Consider the following 17468-nt stretch of genomic DNA (forward strand, 5'->3'; position numbering starts at 1 on the left):
ATAAAATACATGTTAAACAGCTTGATTGAAGTGACCCTGATCTCTTGCCCAAACAAGCAAAGAATAAACTGTTTGTGTGGATAAATAAAAACCTTGTATGGAACTGGCAAACACATTGCTCTGTCTCTACAGCAAGTAAACAGTTAACTTGGATAAACTAGGATGGTGCTGCAGAATAGGAACTAGTAACAGGTCTGATTTGGTATTCGTGTTTTGAAGCTCTAGATTTGACACGTCAATAGATGTTTAGGCTTGCTCATCATCCTTTCCTATGTACCTGGGAGTAACCTCTTGCAAATGGGAAACCATCTTCATCTGCTGACATGATACTTTGCATTTGTTGCAAAACTAATTTGGTATGTATGGGAGAAGATGCATGGCTTATTAATTTGTAGTACACTTTGAAGCTAAACTCTGATCAGGAGTTTTGTTCATCTTCATTATCATTTGATATGTCTAGAGCTCACTGGGCCTGAGAAGCTCCACGATTTCCAAGTCCAGGGCAAACAGTTGTGACTCTTAAGTGATTAGAGTGCTCAGTCTAGTTTCAAGACAGACCTTAACATGAAAATAACAATAGTTTTACACAACACCTTAAGAAGCAGGGTAAATTAAATCCTGCTGTTGCATCTCTAATACAAACTTAATAGTGGGAACTAGCTTCCAGCATTAAAAAAGGAATCCAGTTTCTCCTATAGCCAATCTTTGTCTTCTGCCAGTGACATTTTTTAATTGCACAATTGAGGGTATACTTCAGTATGAGAGGTGGTGTTGGATGACTGACGTTACAATCCTATGAACACTTGACTGTAGGTGAAGGGTGTGTGCTTTCTTCTGATCCTAATTATATTTATTCAGAAGTCCCTTGACTTCAACAAGAATTCCTTCATTTTTAGGTTAGGTATCTCTAGGCAAATGCTAAGGAATAAATGAGGATGTACTTCCTGCACCTCTAATAGTCATGTAGTAAGAAGGAATTTTGACAAGTGCAGTTTGTCATCAGAAGAGATAAAAATTAATGTGTTTAAATGTTTCAGTATTTTAATTAGTGTCTCTAAAAACAAGCTGGCTTATAACAGAAACCCTATATTTAACATAAACATGTTAAAGCCATGACTTGTGATATTAAATGAACTCATGAACTGCTTTCTATCAGACAGTGTGCTGAACCAGGGAGAAACCTGGCTTCTCAGGTTTTCACAATTCTTGATCTCAGTAAGTCTATCTTACTGGGCCCAGTCATCACAGGCAAGATGCATCGTCTTGTATCCTACCAGGATCATCCATTTGCCTCACTTGTACTGTCATTACAATGTATTCCAGAGCTTGGCAAAGTTACTTTTTTTGAACTACAACTCCCATCAGCCCCAGCCAGCATGACCACTGCATTGGGCTGATGGGAGTTGTAGTTCAAAAAAGTAACTTTGCCAAGCTCTGATGTATTCAAATGTAAACATGTGACTATACTAACCAAATGAGGGTATTTGAGTTTGCTGTCACGGAGTAACTACTAGCTCTTTCTAGAAAGTTCTTGGCACTTATTTGAAAACTTATCAAGCATGCTTAATGTTGATGCATGTGTGCAGAGAGGGCCAAACAGAAATATCTTAGTGTCACAATGATCTTCAGGAGGCCATAAATGTTGGCTTGTACTTGTCTTATCTTTGCTCCAGAGGATCTGACACCACACCAAACTTCAGAGACAGTGCCATCTGTAGTGCAAAGTTGGAGACAATCCCCTGCTGGAGAAGATCAGGGACTGTCTCATACTTTTGGGATGTACTGTCCAAAGTGCAGTGTCATGTGGAGGCTCCCTAACCTCCTCCTGAGGTATGAAGGGAGCCCTGGAGCATCTTCCCTTCTTACTGCTTACAATCTCTGCACCATCCATTGTTTGCTACATAACCTGCCAGTGTTGCCCACCATTTGTCAGCTCCTCATTCAGCAAGCAGCTTGCAGTTCCTTCCAGCCTGAGTACAATTCTGTGTGAAAGACATATGGACTGCAGGATTAAGGGCTTTAGTTTATGCCCATAGATAGCTTAAGGCCCTAGCTGTAAACCAATAGTTGGTATAGCAACCACTTAGTGTGTGTGATTGTTTGGGAAATGCATGAACAGCACCATGGGATGGTTTTAAATCGAACTTTCCTCTCTCCCACCTTATGGAGGAACAGGAGTGTAGTCGGCAGGCGGTCTTAGACCCTTTACTTTTTTGGGATCAGGGTCCCTATGTCTCCAGCATCCTACGAGCCAATCAGTGTGAAAGGGCAGTGTGTTAGCCACTGAGAAGAGTCTTCTATCATGTTTCCTGGTCCATTCCTGTTGATTGGAGTAAATCGGAGTGAAAGGAGGTGAATCAGCCACTGAGTAGACTCTTTTCAGTGGCTAACACTATCCCCTTTCATGCTTATTGGCTCCTAGGGATGTCTGTTGTTGTGGGAGAAGGCATTAACAAGGATCTCATTCAGCAAAAAAGGGGACAGGTATAATGAAGGGCCCTTGCACTTCTGAATTTGCCACTACACTACTGTGGAAGAGAGAGAAGGAAGCCACACCTTCTAAAATTCCTCTTTCTTGCAATTGCTTCAGTTTCAAAACAAAACAAAAACTGCCCTCCTATGCTCTGATCATTCTTGTCAGTAGCGAAGGGGCAATAGGAAAAATGTTTATTCCCTATAAATTGTAGCATGAAGTTCCTTGTTCCCCCTCCTTTCCCAACACTTTCTTCAGGACTACTACAATCCCAGATCACTCCTCTTCGCTTCTTGCATTACACTAGCTTTGTAACTAGGATGCTTTATTTAACAGAGCCAGCATGGCGCTCTTTCAAAACAGTGACTGCTAATACAGATGATCTTTCCATAACCCAACAGTTGGTAATAATTGTTGCAAAATATCTGGTTTATAATGGTTTGCTGAAATGGCTGGCAGTCTGTGTGCTACTGGCTAGGGTCATGTGCTCTCCGTAAATAAACAAGAACACAGTTCCAGCTGACCACACAACAGTAACTTCCTCTAACATAGGCATACATCCAAGGATCCTTTCTCTCCAGAGAAGTGTGCCTCCATCAAAGGAGTCTGAGCACTGCTGGCACTACCACCATCCTACTCCCAACCATTTTCAGTGAAGCCCCGGACTGACAGCAGACCAATTGTTGTAGTTTACTCCCGCCTTCCTTCCACTGCCAGTAAACTGGGCACTGGAATAATGTGACATGCAAAATTCCACTTGCACAATTAGAGCTGCTATAGTCCCCGGAAGCATGAGTTGGGAATTCCCCAGTTCAGATCTCTCCTTTTGCCATGAATTTTAGGGGAAAGATCATAGCTCAGTGGTAGAGGATTTGGTTTGCAGGTCCCAGATTCAATCCAGACAAGGCTGAGAGAGACTCCCGGTCTGAAATGCTAGAGAGCTGCTGCTCTTAAGTGTAGACAGTATTGATCTAGAGGGATCAATCATCTGACTTGGTATATGGCAGCTTCTTATGTTCGGTAGTATAAAGCATGCCATTCTCTCTGATCCTCATCCCCCATTTCTACTAGAGGAAATATTGCTCATCTGCCTTTACAAGGTGGTGGTAAGGATTTATGTATGAAGTACTGGACATTAAAGACAACAAATATCAAGGATTGACTTTCTAAATAGTTTTCCTTAGTGTCACTTCTTTGTGCCATAAACCATTGTCTATAGAGTAGCTTGTATGGATGGTAGCTTTTGTCTTCAGGACAATAGGGATGAGGTTAACCTTAATTACTAGAGTGCTCACATCCCAATTGTATTTGAAGATAAGACATGCAGATCTGAGGCATCTGTACTGCATATAGTACACCTGAAGGTGTGATATAGCACATTTGTGTGATGCAGGCAAGCAGGCCTATTTTAAGGAGCCACAATCACCTGTGGCACTCTGAAGAATGAATACCGCCTGTTGCATCATTTGTGAAATAGCCCTTAACAGCAGGGTAAAGTAGGATGTAAGAAGAGGACCTATAAGCTTCTCATGGAGTAGAGAGTGTTTTGCAACATTACAGATTGTGTGCATCCGATAGGAATTAGGAAATGTTAAATAAACCATTTCTTATTGAGGGAATAGTTGTTGTTATGTGCCTTCAAGTTGATTACGACTTCTGGCGACCCTATGAATCAGTGACCTCCAATAACATCTGTCATGAACCACCCTGTTCAGATCTTGTAAGTTCATGTCTGTGGCTTCCTTTATGGAATCAATCCATCTCTTGTTTGGCCTTCCTCTTTATCTACTTCCTTCTGTTTTTCCCAGCATTATTGTCTTTTCTAGAGAAACATGTTTTCTCATTATGTGTCCAAAGTATAACCTCAGTTTCATCATTTTAGCTTCTAATGATAGTTCTGGTTTAATGTGTTCTAACACCCAAGTATTTGTCTTTTTCACAGTCAATGGTTTGTGCAGAGCTCTCCTCCAACACCACATTTCAAATGAGTCAATCTTTCTTTTATCTACTTTTTTAACTGTCCATCTTTCACATCCATACATAGAGATCGGGAATCTGAATGATCCTGTTCAGTGATACATCTTTGCATTTGAGGATCTTTTCTTGTTCTCTCATAGCTGCCCTCCCCAGTCCTAGCCTTCTTCTGATTTCTTGACTATTGTCTCCATTTTGGTTAATGACTGTGCCAAGGTATTGATAATCCTTGACAAGTTCAATGTCCTCATTGTCAACTTTAAAGTTACATAAATCTTCTGTTGCTATTACTTTAGTCTTCTTGACGTTCAGCTGTAGTCCTGCTTTTGTGCTTTCCTCTCTAACTTTCATCATCATTCGTTTCAAATCATTCCTGGTTTCTGCTAGTAGTATGGTATCGTCTGCATATCTTAAATTATTGATATTTCTCCCTCCAGTTTTCATACCTCCTTCATCTTTGTCCAATCCCACTTTCTGCATGATATGTTCTGCGTACAGATTAAACAAATAGGGTGATAAAATACACCATCTCACACCCATTCTGACTGGGAACCAATCGGTTTCTCCATATTCTGTCCTTACATTAGCGTCTTGTGCAGAGTGTAGGTTGCACATCAGGACAATCAGATGCTGTGGCACCCCCATTTCTTTTAAGACATTCCATAGTTTTTCATGATGTACAAAATCAAAGGCTTTGCTGTAATCTATGAAGCACAGGGTGATTTCCTTCTGAACTTCCTTGGTTCATTCCATTATCCAGCATATGTTTGCGATATGATCTCTGGTGCCTCTTCCCTTTCTAAATCCAGCTTCAGTGCCTGGCATTTCTCGCTCCATATATGGTAAGAGCCTTTGTTGTAGAATCTTGAGCATTACTTTACTTGCATGGGATATTAAGGCAATAGTTTGATAATTACTGCATTCCCTGGGATCCCCTTTCTTTGGAATTGGGATGTATATGGAAAGCTTCCAGTCTGTGGGCCATTGCTTTCTTTTCTATATTTGTTGACAATTTTTTGTCAAACTTTGGACAGATTCAGTCTCAGTAGCTTGTAGCAACTCTATTGGTATGCCATCTGTTCCTTGTGATTTGTTTCTTCCAAATATTTTAAGAGCAGCTTTCACCTCACAGTCTAAAATTTCTGGTTCTTCATCATACGGTTCTTCCGTGAATGAATCTGTCATCCTTGCATCTCTTTTATAGAGTTATTCAGTGTATTGCTTCTATCTTCCTTTTATTTCATCTCAGTCAGTCAGTGTGTTATCCTGTTGATTATTCAACATCCCTACCATTGGTTTAAATTTCCCCTAAATTCTCTAATCTTTTGGAATAGGGCTCTTGTTGTACCCTTTTTGTTGTCCTCTTCTATTTCTATACAATAAACATTGTAATAGCTCTTTGTCCCTACGTACTAGTTGCTGTATTGTAGCATTATGATTGCTTTGTTCTTCTTTAGCTTTACTCTGATTTTCGATATGACCAGTTCATGATCTGTACCCCAGTCTGCTCCTGGTCTTGTTTTCACAGAAAGTATGGAACGTCTCCATCTTCTGCTACCAATTATGTAATAAATTTGATTCCTATATTGACCGTTTGGTGATGTCCACATGTACAGTCGTCTTTTTGGTTGCTCAAAAAGTGTGTTTGTGAGAAACAAATCATTGGCTTCACAGAATTCAATAAGTCTCTCTCCTGCTTCATTTCTATCTCCTAAGCCCCATTTCCCCACAATTCCTAGTTCTTCTCTGTTTCCTACTTTTGCATTCCAGTCCCCCATGATTACCAGCACATCTTGTTTTGGTGTGTGATCAATTTCTTCCTGCATTTCTGTGTAAAATCTCTCCAATTCCTCTTCTTTTGCATTTGCTGTTGGAGTGTAGATTTAGATGATGGTTATGTTAATAGGTTTCCCGTTTAATCTCATTGATATCACTCGTTCAGACCTTGTGTTATAGCTCTTGTTTTTGCTGCATCACTTCTCACTATTACAGCAACCCTGTTTCTTCTTAATTTCTCGTTTCCTGCATAAAATATGTTGTAGTTGCCTGATTGGAAATGTCCCACTGCCATCCATTTTAATTCACTCATGCCAAGTATTGTAATGTTGATACATTCCATTTCTTGCTTGACAGTTTCTAACTTTCCCTGGTTCATGTGTCTCACATTCCATGTTCCTATTGTGTGCATTGTACAACTCTGGACTCTCCTTTCGCATCTGTGCACATCAGCCTCTGGGCTTCTTTTCAGCTTTGATCCAGCTGCATCATTAATCACAGCACTACTCGTACTTGTTCGTTTCCCAGTAGCTCGTTGAGTGCCTTCTGACCTGGGGGGTCTCATCTTTCAGCACTATCTCATGCTGCATTTTGGATATTTTGTTCATAGGGTTTTTGTGGTAAGAGGTATTCAGAGGTGGTTTACCATTGCTTTCCTCTGAGTTTGTAAGCATCTTAGTCTGGTGTATCAGCTTTGACCATTACACCTTGGGTGCCCCTGCTAGGAGTCTAGCCTCTTGGTCTACACTCCCGATGGCATTGCTGTCAGCTTCAACACTCTCAAACCCCCTCACCATGTTAAGGTGTGCATCCTAGAGGGGGGAGGGAATAATAGTCCTTGCTCTTTTTTCATTGCTGATAATTTCAAAGAACATGTGAATGATCACAAGACTTCCATGTACAAAGCAGGGCCTGTACTGAAGAGGATTCTACAATGATGAAGTAGTTTTTATAGTTTATAAAATGTCAGTTTGGAGACTTTCCAGTTGACTGATTCTTTCAATGAAAGAAACACCAAGTAGTATTTTATATAAATGTCAGTTCTCGAATATAAAACTCTGTACAAAAACTAGTTTGAAACCAGTTGAACCATGTTAACACTGAAAAATGCCTTTCCTGAGTGAACAATCTGTAAAGATACTTTCCTTGCAAGAGTAGCAGTCTGTATTACAGGGCTAGGGATGGGATCTGTGGGTTGGTGCCCCTTCAAAAGCATTGCGTTGACCTAACAGGCTGTTGTTGATTCGAGTTGTGCTGCTTTTACTGATCCTGTTTTCCATGTCCAAAAAATATTGATATTAATATCAATATTTTCTTTCAAATTACTTATATGTTAAAGAAAATACCAATATTTTGAAATAAAATATTGATAGTAATATCAATATTTTTGTAGGGGGAAATGGATTGGGAGGGCACTGAAAGCTGCTTTTCTCTTTTCCTTTCAAGGTGAAAACTGACCAGCCTCAGTCACAGCCAAGCATGAGGCAGCAAAGCTGCTTTCCTTTCCTGTATCAATATTTTCTTTCAAATTATTAATATTTTGAAAAAAATATTGATGATTTGAAATAAAATATTGATAAAATAGGCTGGATTCTGGCAAGGAGCTCTCAAGTTGAGAGTGAGGGAGGTAGGGGAGATTGCTGCAGAAGCCCATTTCAATAAGGATGCTTGAGGGTGAAATGGGCTGAGGAAATTGAAAAAGGAGGGGGTCCAGGAGTGAGGACAAGAACAGGGAGGGGGGAAACCCCTCTTGTATTCCCCATACCCCAGACAGACAGACAGACAGACAGACACACACACACCGTTGATCAATATTTAGTCATCTTGCTGAGACTGATCAGCTCTCTGCTTTGCTTTACAGTGTGAAACTGACAAGCCTGCTATTTGCCTGGGGGCAGAGGATAAGATAGGAGGAGGCTGTTTTGGCACAGGGGGAAAAAGTAAAAAGTTATGCTGAGCATAGCTCAGCCTTGCAGCAGTTGAAAGAAAAGAAAAGAAGAAGCAAGTCTCTGCAGTACAGGGTCAGGGCTTCATTATGCTGGGCTGTGGGTTGGGCTAAAAATGCAACTTTCTTTCTGATGGGTGGAAGGTATTAAATCAGGATGCTGCTGCAGTTTTAATTCCTGTATTTGATCCTTCCCCCCCCCCAAGCATACTTGTTAGTTTCACACAGTAAAGCAAAGAAGAGAGGCTGATGAGTCAGTTTCTTATAAATCTAATGCAGTTTAATATCCAGCGCCAGAAAAAGTTGCAGAAGCTCACAGCATTCCATGCCATTCCGCACAGGTTTCGAATATGCAAATTGTTGGGGAATCTGGTTTTATTTTCGATTCCAGCAAAATCCTTGCCCATCCCTATACAGGGCTCATCCATACTTCCATTTAATCTGCATGGGAAGGCCCATGTGTCTCCATTAATTCTCCCTCTTCCATATGATGCTGGTCTCTAATCACTGCCTTTCCACACTTTCCCCTCCCTTACTCTGCAGTTTCTTATATCAGCTGTAGTGTGAATAGGAAACAAGCAGCAAGATAAAAAGTTACTGAGGCGGGATGCCATCACCTCCTTCCACTCCTCCTGCTTCTGTTGGGTTCCCATTTGCTTCTTCACCCCTCTCCCTTCTGATCTGAGCCAATCAGTAACACAACAAGATGAGAAGGAGGGTATGTCAACAAAAAAAGGGCACGCCAGTATGGATGAGGAAAAGGTTTGATTGAAGTACAAAGAAAATGCAAAACAACTAGGTTTGGACTACCAGCAGACAATTCGAGTAAAGAAAAGGATTTTTTTTGTATGGTCTGGATGAGCCCACAGTGACAGAACTGGTATCTGTCACCTGTTGATGTCCAGTTTTGCCTCTTTTGTTGATATGCTCCCTAATTTGATAAATTGTTGCAACATCTTAGTTACTTGGATATTACTGTCTGACATAAAAAAGAAGTGACACAGAAGGCTTTGAAGCAATAAATGTGTAATTTAACCTCCTTTTTTATACAGGGCAAAGACCATGCCCGAAGATCATCACTACTTGACAGTGATGAGCCAATGTTATACTACTATGATGATGTGAGGACAATTTATGATGTGTTCCAAAGGGGTATGCATGTATCAAGTGAGTATTCATACTTTCATTAAAATATGGTCTGCTGGACATAAAAATCCATGTGTGGTAGAATAACCAAGCAAATGCTCTCCCAAATACTAATCATCTAAACTTTCAAGACTTGAGGATTAAAGGTTGAAGTGGTCTAGATGTGTCATGTTGGTTACAATATTGACAGTTTAAGTTGGATTCCTGCACTGAGCAGAGGGTTGGACTCAATGGCCTTATAGGCCTCTTCCAGCTCTACTATTCTATGCTTCTCGACACATTAGTTTGCAACTTTAAGGTCTTTTTTTTTTAAAGTCTAGAATTGAACTGTTTGGTAATGGAGTGAACTAGAATTTCCCGTTTCTCTAATTTCCCCCCCTAAAAGTAATAAACTTTTAAAACTTATCACTTTATAGACAATGGCCCCTGTTTGGGTGTAAGGAAACCAAATCAACCATATGAATGGATATCTTACAAGGAGGTAAGTTGACCCTATTTTGTGTACATTTATATGATTTGTGTTTAGTTCTTTTGCTGCTTACAGCAGTCAATATTCTTTTCCTGCAAAAAATGCTGGGTTGGGAAAGTTAGACAACTGCAATTATTTGATGCATAGTTAAAAGTGAGTTATGTTCTTTGGGTTTAAACTTGATACTGCTTTGTTGTTAAGTTTCACTAGCATTCAAGCTTCCATCTAATCATCTAGATTCCAGTTGACATGTTCAAGTATCTTTCAAAGAGGATAACCTTGGATTTTAATAAGGTTTTCCTTCTATGAACTTCCTTATATTTCCTGTCCCTTCCTTTCCCCTACAACCCCTGAAAAGTCTGTTGAGAGGATCAGAGGCCCCCAACCCTGTGTAGAATGAAGGAATTATCCAGAAAGGAGTGGAGGCTTTTGGGAGGCTGCAGGTGCCTGGGAGGATGGCAAACTTTTCTTCAATTAACTTTCTCAAGTAAAATTATCTTAGGATCCGTATTACCATGTTTTATAGTAACTTGGCTGATATGTATATATTAAAATATTGTGAGGGAGATGATTAGGTGTTGGAAGTATAGATCCAGTATGTGATCCCTATAATATTTCAAATACCAAGGTTTTGTATTGTTAGGTAAACAAACAACATTCTCTTCTCCATACTAAAACTGAGTATATCTCAACTAGTTTAAAATCTGGATCTTCAGTGTGCTTTGTTAAATTAATGGCCAGGATCATTGTGGGAAATATTCTTAACTCTGTCAAGGCACCATCTATTAGTGTGCCTAAAAATGGGATCCCATTCTCCTCGTTAATGGCAAACAGCCTAGCTTAAGCACTGTCAAATATAAATACCTATGTAAAATGGGTTAAGCGGCTAAAGTTAATGAAGTGACTGAGTGAGATAAAATGGAAAAATCAAACATAAGAAGAGCCTGCTGGATCAGGCCAGTGGCCCATCTAGTCCAGCATCCTGTTCTCACAGTGGCCAACCAGGTGCCTGGGGGAAGCCCGCAAGCAGGACCCGAGTGCAAGAACACTCTCCCCTCCTGAGGCTCCCGGCAACTGGTTTTCAGAAGCATGCTGCCTCTGACTAGGGTGGCAGAGCACAGCCATCACGGCTAGTAGCCATTGATAGCCCCGTCCTCCATGAATTTGTCTAATCTTCTTTTAAAGCCATCCGTTTCAAATCTGCCATTTTTGGGGAAGATCATTGAGCGAGTGGTGGCTGGCCAGTTGTCAGCACACTTGGATGAAACGGATTATTTGGATCCATACCAATCAGGTTTCAGGACTGGACATGGTACTGAAACAGCCTTGGTCGCTCTGGTGGATGATATGAGGAGGGCATTAGATAGGGGAGAATCCACCTTTCTTGTCCTCCTGGATCTCTCGGCGGCTTTTGATACCGTCGACCACGGTATCTTGTTAGATCGCCTGGAAGGATTGGGAATAGGAGGCACTGTTTTGCAGTGGTTCCGTTCCTTTCTCTCTGACAGGCATCAACAGGTAGCATTGGGAGATGAGGTTTCAGACCCTTGGCCCCTCACATGTGGAGTGCCACAGGGCTCTATCCTCTCTCCCATGCTATTTAACATCTATGTAAAACCGCTGGGAGCTATCATCAGGAGTTTTGGGCTGCGATGTCACCAATATGCTGATGACACGCAGCTCTATCTCTCCTTTAAATCTTCACCAGAGATGGCTGTGGAGACCTTGTCCAAGTGCCTGGAATCTGTGAGTGGGTGGATGGGAAGGAACAGACTGAAGCTCAATCCTGATAAGACCGAGGTGCTACTTGTGGGTGACAGGGGGAGGTTGGGTGCTGTTGACCTACAGTTTAATGGGGTAAGTTTACCCCTGAAAGATCAGGTCCGCAGCCTCGGGGTGGTTCTTGATTGCAGGCTGTCCATGGAGGCTCAGATTTCGGCAGTGAGCCGGGCAGCTTGGTACCAATTACATTTCATACGGAGGCTGCAACCCTACCTCCCTATTCATCAGCTCCCACTGGTGGTACACGCCCTGGTCACCTCTCGATTAGACTACTGCAATGTGCTCTACGTGGGGTTACCCTTGAAAACGGTCCGGAAACTACAACTGGTGCAGAATGCGGCGGCGCGGTTGCTTACAAACAGCCGCCGCCGTGATCACATCACGCCAGTATTATTTCACCTACATTGGCTTCCAGTTGTTTTCCGGGCCCAATTCAAGGTGTTGGTATTAACCTTTAAATCCCCATACGGTCTCGGCCCAGTTTACCTGAAGGAGCGCCTCCAGTACCACAAATTAAGCCGCCCAACCAGATCAGCCACACAGGGCCTTCTCTCAGTCCCACCAACGAAAACAGCTAGGTTGGTAGGGACTAGAGAGAGGGCATTTTCAGTGGTGGCCCCCACTCTCTGGAACTCCCTCCCATTCGATCTTCGCCATGCCCCTTCCCTGGATACATTCCGCCGGGCCTTAAAAACTTGGCTCTTTGGACAGGCCTTTAGGATTTCCGGGGAGGGCTAACTTTTTTGGGATACTTATTATCTATTGATTGCCCTAACTGATCTCATGCTGCTGTGATTAATGACTTCATTGTATTTTATCTGTATTGTATTGTATTTTACTGAATTTTAGTTTGTACGTCGCCTAGAGTGGCTTCGGCCAGATAGGCGACACAAAAATTAAATTTTATTATTTATTATTATCCAAGCTGGTGGCCGTTACTGCATCTTGTGGGAGCAAATTCCATAGTTTAACTATGCGCTGAGTAAAGAAGTACTTCCTTTTGTCTGTCCTGAATCTTTCAACATTCAGCTTCTTTGAATGTCCACGAGTTCTAGTATTATGAGAGAGGGAGAAGAACTTTTCTCTATCCACTTTCTCAATGCCATGCATAATTTTATGCACTTCTATCATGTCTGCTCTGACCCACCTTTTCTCTAAACTGAAAAGCCCCAAATGCTGCAACCTTTCCTCATAAGGGAGTCGCTCCATCCCCTTGATCATTCTGGTTGCCCTCTTCTGAACCTTTTCCAACTCTATAATATCTTTTTTGAGATGAGGCGACCAGAACTGTACACAGTATTCCAAATGCGGCCGCACCATAGATTTATACAACGGCATTATGATATTGGCTGTTTTATTTTCAATACCTTTCCTAATTATCCCTAGCATGGAATTTGCCTTTTTCACAGCTGCCGCACACTGGGTCGACGTTTTCATCGTGCTGTCCACTACAACCCCGAGGTCTCTCTCCTGGTCGGTCACCGCCAGTTCAGACCCCATGAGCGTATATGTGAAATTAAGATTTTTTGCTCCAATATGCATAATTTTACACTTGTTTATATTGAATTGCATTTGCCATTTTTCCGCCCATTCACTCAGTTTGGAGAGGTCTTTTTGGAGCTCTTCGCAATCCCTTTTTGTTTTAACAACCGTGAACAATTTAGTGTCGACAGCAAACTTAGCCACTTCACTGCTCATTCCTAATTCTAGGTCATTAATGAACAAGTTGAAAAGTACAGGTCCCAATTCTGATCCTTGAGGGACTCCACTTTCTACAGCCCTCCATTGGGAGAACTGTCCGTTTATTCCTACTCTCTGCTTTCTGCTTCTTAACCAATTCCTTATCCACAAGAGGACCTCTCCTCTTATTCCATGACTGCTAAGCTTCCTCAGAAGTCTTTGGTGAGGTACCTTGTCAAACGCTTTTTGAAAGTCTAAGTACACTATGTCCACTGGATCACCTCTATCTATATGCTTGTTGGCACTCTCAAAGAATTCTAATAGGTTACTGAGACAGGACTTTCCCTTGCAGAAGCCATGCTGGCTCTGCTTCAGCAAGACTTGTTCTTCTATGTGCTTAGTTAATCCAGCTTTAATAATACTTTCTACCAGTTTCCCAGGGACAGAAGTTAAGCTAACTGGCCTGTAATTTCCGGGATCCCCTCTGGATCCTTTTTTGAATATTGGTGTTACATTTGCCACTTTCCAGTCCTCAGGCACGGAGGAGGACCTGAGGGACAAGTTACATATTTTAGTTAGCAGATCAGCAATTTCACATTTGAGTTCTTTGAGAACTCTCGGGTGAATGCCATCCGGGCCCGGTGATTTGTCAGTTTTTATATTGTCCATTAAGCCTAGAACTTCCTCACTCGTTGCCACTATTTGTCTCAGTTCCTCAGAATCCCTTCCTGCAAATGTTAGTTCAGGTTCAGGGATCTGCCCTATATCTTCCATTGTGAAGACAGATGCAAAGAATTCATTTAGCTTCTCTGCAATCTCCTTATCGTTCTTTAGTACACCTTTGACTCCCTTATCATCCAAGGGTCCAATCGCCTCCCTAGATGATCTCCTGCTTTGAATGTATTTATAGATTTTTTTGTTGTTGGTTTTTATGTTCTTAGCAATGTGCTCCTCAAATTCTTTTTTAGCATCCCTTATTGTCTTCTTGCATTTCTTTTGCCAGAGTTTGTGTTCTTTTTTATTTTCTTCATTCGGACAAGACTTCCATTTTCTGAAGGAAGACTTTTTGCCTCTAAGAGCTTCCTTGACTTTGCTCATTAAACATGCTGGCATCTTCTTGGCCCTGGCAGTACCTTTTCTGATCTGCGGTATGCACTCCAGTTGAGCTTCTAATATAGTGTTTTTAAACAACTTCCAAGGATTTTCGAGTGATGTGATCCTCTGGACTTTGTTTTTCAGCTTTCTTTTTACCAATCCCCTCATTTTTGTGAAGTTTCCTCTTTAGAAGTCAAATGTGACCATGTTGGATTTTCTTGACAATTGGCCATTTACTGTATGTTTAATTTAATAGCACTGTGGTCACTGCTCCCAATCGGTTCAACAACACTTACATCTCGCACCAGGTCCTGGTCCCCTCTGAGGATTAAGTCCAGGGTTGCCGTCCCTCTGGTCGGTTCCATGACCAACTGGTCTAGGGAATAGTCATTTAGAATATCTAGAAATTTTGCTTCTTTGTCATGACTGGAACACATATGTGGCCAGTCTATGTCTGGGTAGTTGAAGTCACCCATTACTACCACATCTCCTAGTTTGGATGCTTCCTCAATTTCATATCTCATCTCCAGGTCTCCCTGAGCATTTTGATCAGGGGGACGATAGATCGTTCCCAGTATTAAATCCCTCTTGGGGCATGGTATGACCACCCACAATGATTCTGTGGAGGAGTCTGCCTCTTTTGGGGTTTCAAGCTTGCTGGATTCAATGCCTTCTTTCACGTATAGAGCGACTTCGCCACCAAAACATCCTTCCCTGTCCTTCCGATATAGTTTATATCCAGAGATAACCGTATCCAACTGGTTTTCTCCATTCCACCAGGTCTCCGTTATGCTCACTATATCAATGCTCTTCTCTAAGACCAAGCACTCCAGTTCTCCCATCTTGGTTCGCAGGCTCCTAGCATTAGCGTACAGGCACTTGTAAGCAGTGTCTCTCTTCAAGTGTCTTTGGCACTTGTGGTTTGGCCTGTGGTAATTTTGCCCTTCTGAATTTATATCCTGTGCACCTGCTCTCACAATGCCTACTTCTAGGCCTACCCCTTTTAAAATTTCATCATTTCTTTGGTCTTTATCCCAGGGGGGAGGTTTATTCCGAACTGGACCTTCCTCAGCTCCTGTCGGGTTTCCCCCCTCAGTCAGTTTAAAAGCTGCTCTGCTACCTTTTTAATTTTAAGTGCCAGCAGTCTGGTTCCATTCTGGTTCAAGTGGAGCCCGTCCCTTTTGTACAGGCCCGGCTTGTCCCAAAATGTTCCCCAGTGCCTAACAAATCCAAACCCTTCCACCCGACACCATCGTCTCATCCACGCATTGAGACTGCAAAGCTGTGCCTGTCTGGCTGGTCCTGCGCGTGGAACCGGTAGCATTTCAGAGAAAGCCACCTTGGAGGTCCTGGCTTTCAGCATCCTACCTAGCAACCTAAATTTTGCTTCCAGGACCTCACGGCTGCATTTCCCCATAACGTTCCACAAACGTTATGTTTTATTTCTAGGCCGCCTTTTGGCCAAAAAGGCCCCCAAGGCGGCTTACACACAAATAAAAAACACAAATACAAAATACAAATAAAAACAATACAATTTACAAAAAACCAAACTAACAAAATTATAGCATTTCTAAAAAGCATCAACAGCTATCCAAAAGCATTCATCTTCCTGGTAAAGGACAGTCCCCAGGAAAATGTCACTGAGAGCAGGAGTGGGGGGGCAAAGCAGGTGGGAAAGCTGCCCCTTTGATGGTCCCAGCACAGTCTCACCCCAGCAGTGTACACACTTTCACAGAATTGGTAAGTGATGCAACGTTTACATAGATGTGTGTTTTTTCCCCAGACTGCAGAAAGAGCGGAATGTGTTGGCTCAGCACTTCTGAACAGAGGATTCAAACCATCTCCTGATCAGTACATAGGGATATTTTCACAGAACAGGCCAGAGGTAATCAAAGATCATTGGACTCATCACTCTAGAGAGAAAGGTTTAGTTGTATAGCTTTGCATCCCTGGGTGGATGAGCTTTAGCGGCCCTGATTTGACCTTGTTCTGTCTGCCTGGATACTCGGTGTAGCACCAACACAGGCTGAAGGGCTGGGAGGTGCCACCATCTATAAAAATCCCATCTTGATCACCATGAAACCAGTTCATCTGGAAACATGGATTGAAGGTTTGTTCTTGGTGCCAAAACAGGGATTCTGCTAACATACTGTCCACCCTGCCTCCCTGAGGTGGCAGAAGCGGTCTCGGGGATGGTGCTGGAGAACCCCCAAACTATTGTGTTGGGTGACTTCAGTATATATTCTGAGGCTCATGGAATTCATAGTCACCTTGGCAACTATGGGGCTGCTTCAGTATATGTTGGCCTGATGCCTGTTACCCTCAATCCGGTATAGAGTGGGTTGGGAGTGGTCTGGTGGTGGTAGACAAGAGTTATTCCATTGTCATGGACACTTCACTCCCTGGTGAAGTTTCAGCTGATGGCAGCTGTTCTCTGCTCCCTGCAAAGATGCGGGACTTGTTCCATCTCCAAGACTTAAGGAATTGGGAAGTTCCCAGCTGATATGACTGGTGCTCCTGTTGAATCACTGCTCTCACTGTAGAGTGGCAAGATGGAGAGGACCATCAACAGGTTGACTCTTAATTGTTCTCTCTGGTACTGTGGAGCTCGTATGGTACCCTAGTGTTCTGTGGAGCTGCAGGCAATGAAACAGGCTGGATGATACCACGTCCTGTAGAGAAGTCACCAAGTGACTGTGATGGCAGTGAATAAAGCTTGTTTCTTCATCACCATTGTATCCTTGGACTGCCATCCAGCAGAGTCTTTCTGAGTGGTGAGTGGGATAGTGAAATCTGGCCCACAGTTGGGAACACCAGAGCCCTTAAAAGCCTCCTGGGATCAATTAGCAGAGCATTTTGAGGGCAAAATCACTTGATTTTGATTGGAACATGATACCATGGTTGCAACAAGTTCTGAGGAGGGTCTAGAGCACCATCAAATCCAGTTTTATAGGATCAGCTTCAGTTTGTTGTGGCCTGTCGATGTAAACAAGAAGCAGTGGTGTGTTCCCTCCTTAAGGACCCTGAGGTTTTGGACATCTACCGTCCAGTGACAGATATATCCTTTTTGAACAAGATGGTTTGGGGTGGTTGCTCAACAACTTCATGTATGTTTTCAGGAAACAAAT

The 17468-nt window shown here is 42.4% G+C and overlaps 1 protein-coding gene across 12 annotated transcripts in view; it reads left to right on the forward strand.

Annotated features, from left to right (window-relative positions):
* ACSL1 (acyl-CoA synthetase long chain family member 1) overlaps positions 1 to 17468 on the forward strand; it is an 80335-nt gene that overhangs the window by 21218 nt on the left and 41649 nt on the right. For all 12 annotated transcript variants that reach the window (XM_061584990.1, XM_061584989.1, XM_061584991.1 and 9 more), the window contains 3 exons: positions 9221 to 9335; positions 9731 to 9795; positions 16124 to 16225. In XM_061584990.1, coding sequence (XP_061440974.1) covers positions 9221 to 9335; positions 9731 to 9795; positions 16124 to 16225 — 282 coding nt within the window. The remainder of the gene's footprint in view (positions 1 to 9220; positions 9336 to 9730; positions 9796 to 16123; positions 16226 to 17468) is intronic.

Source organism: Rhineura floridana, chromosome 9, assembly GCF_030035675.1.
Source record: "Rhineura floridana isolate rRhiFlo1 chromosome 9, rRhiFlo1.hap2, whole genome shotgun sequence".
Taxonomy (NCBI): domain Eukaryota; kingdom Metazoa; phylum Chordata; class Lepidosauria; order Squamata; family Rhineuridae; genus Rhineura; species Rhineura floridana.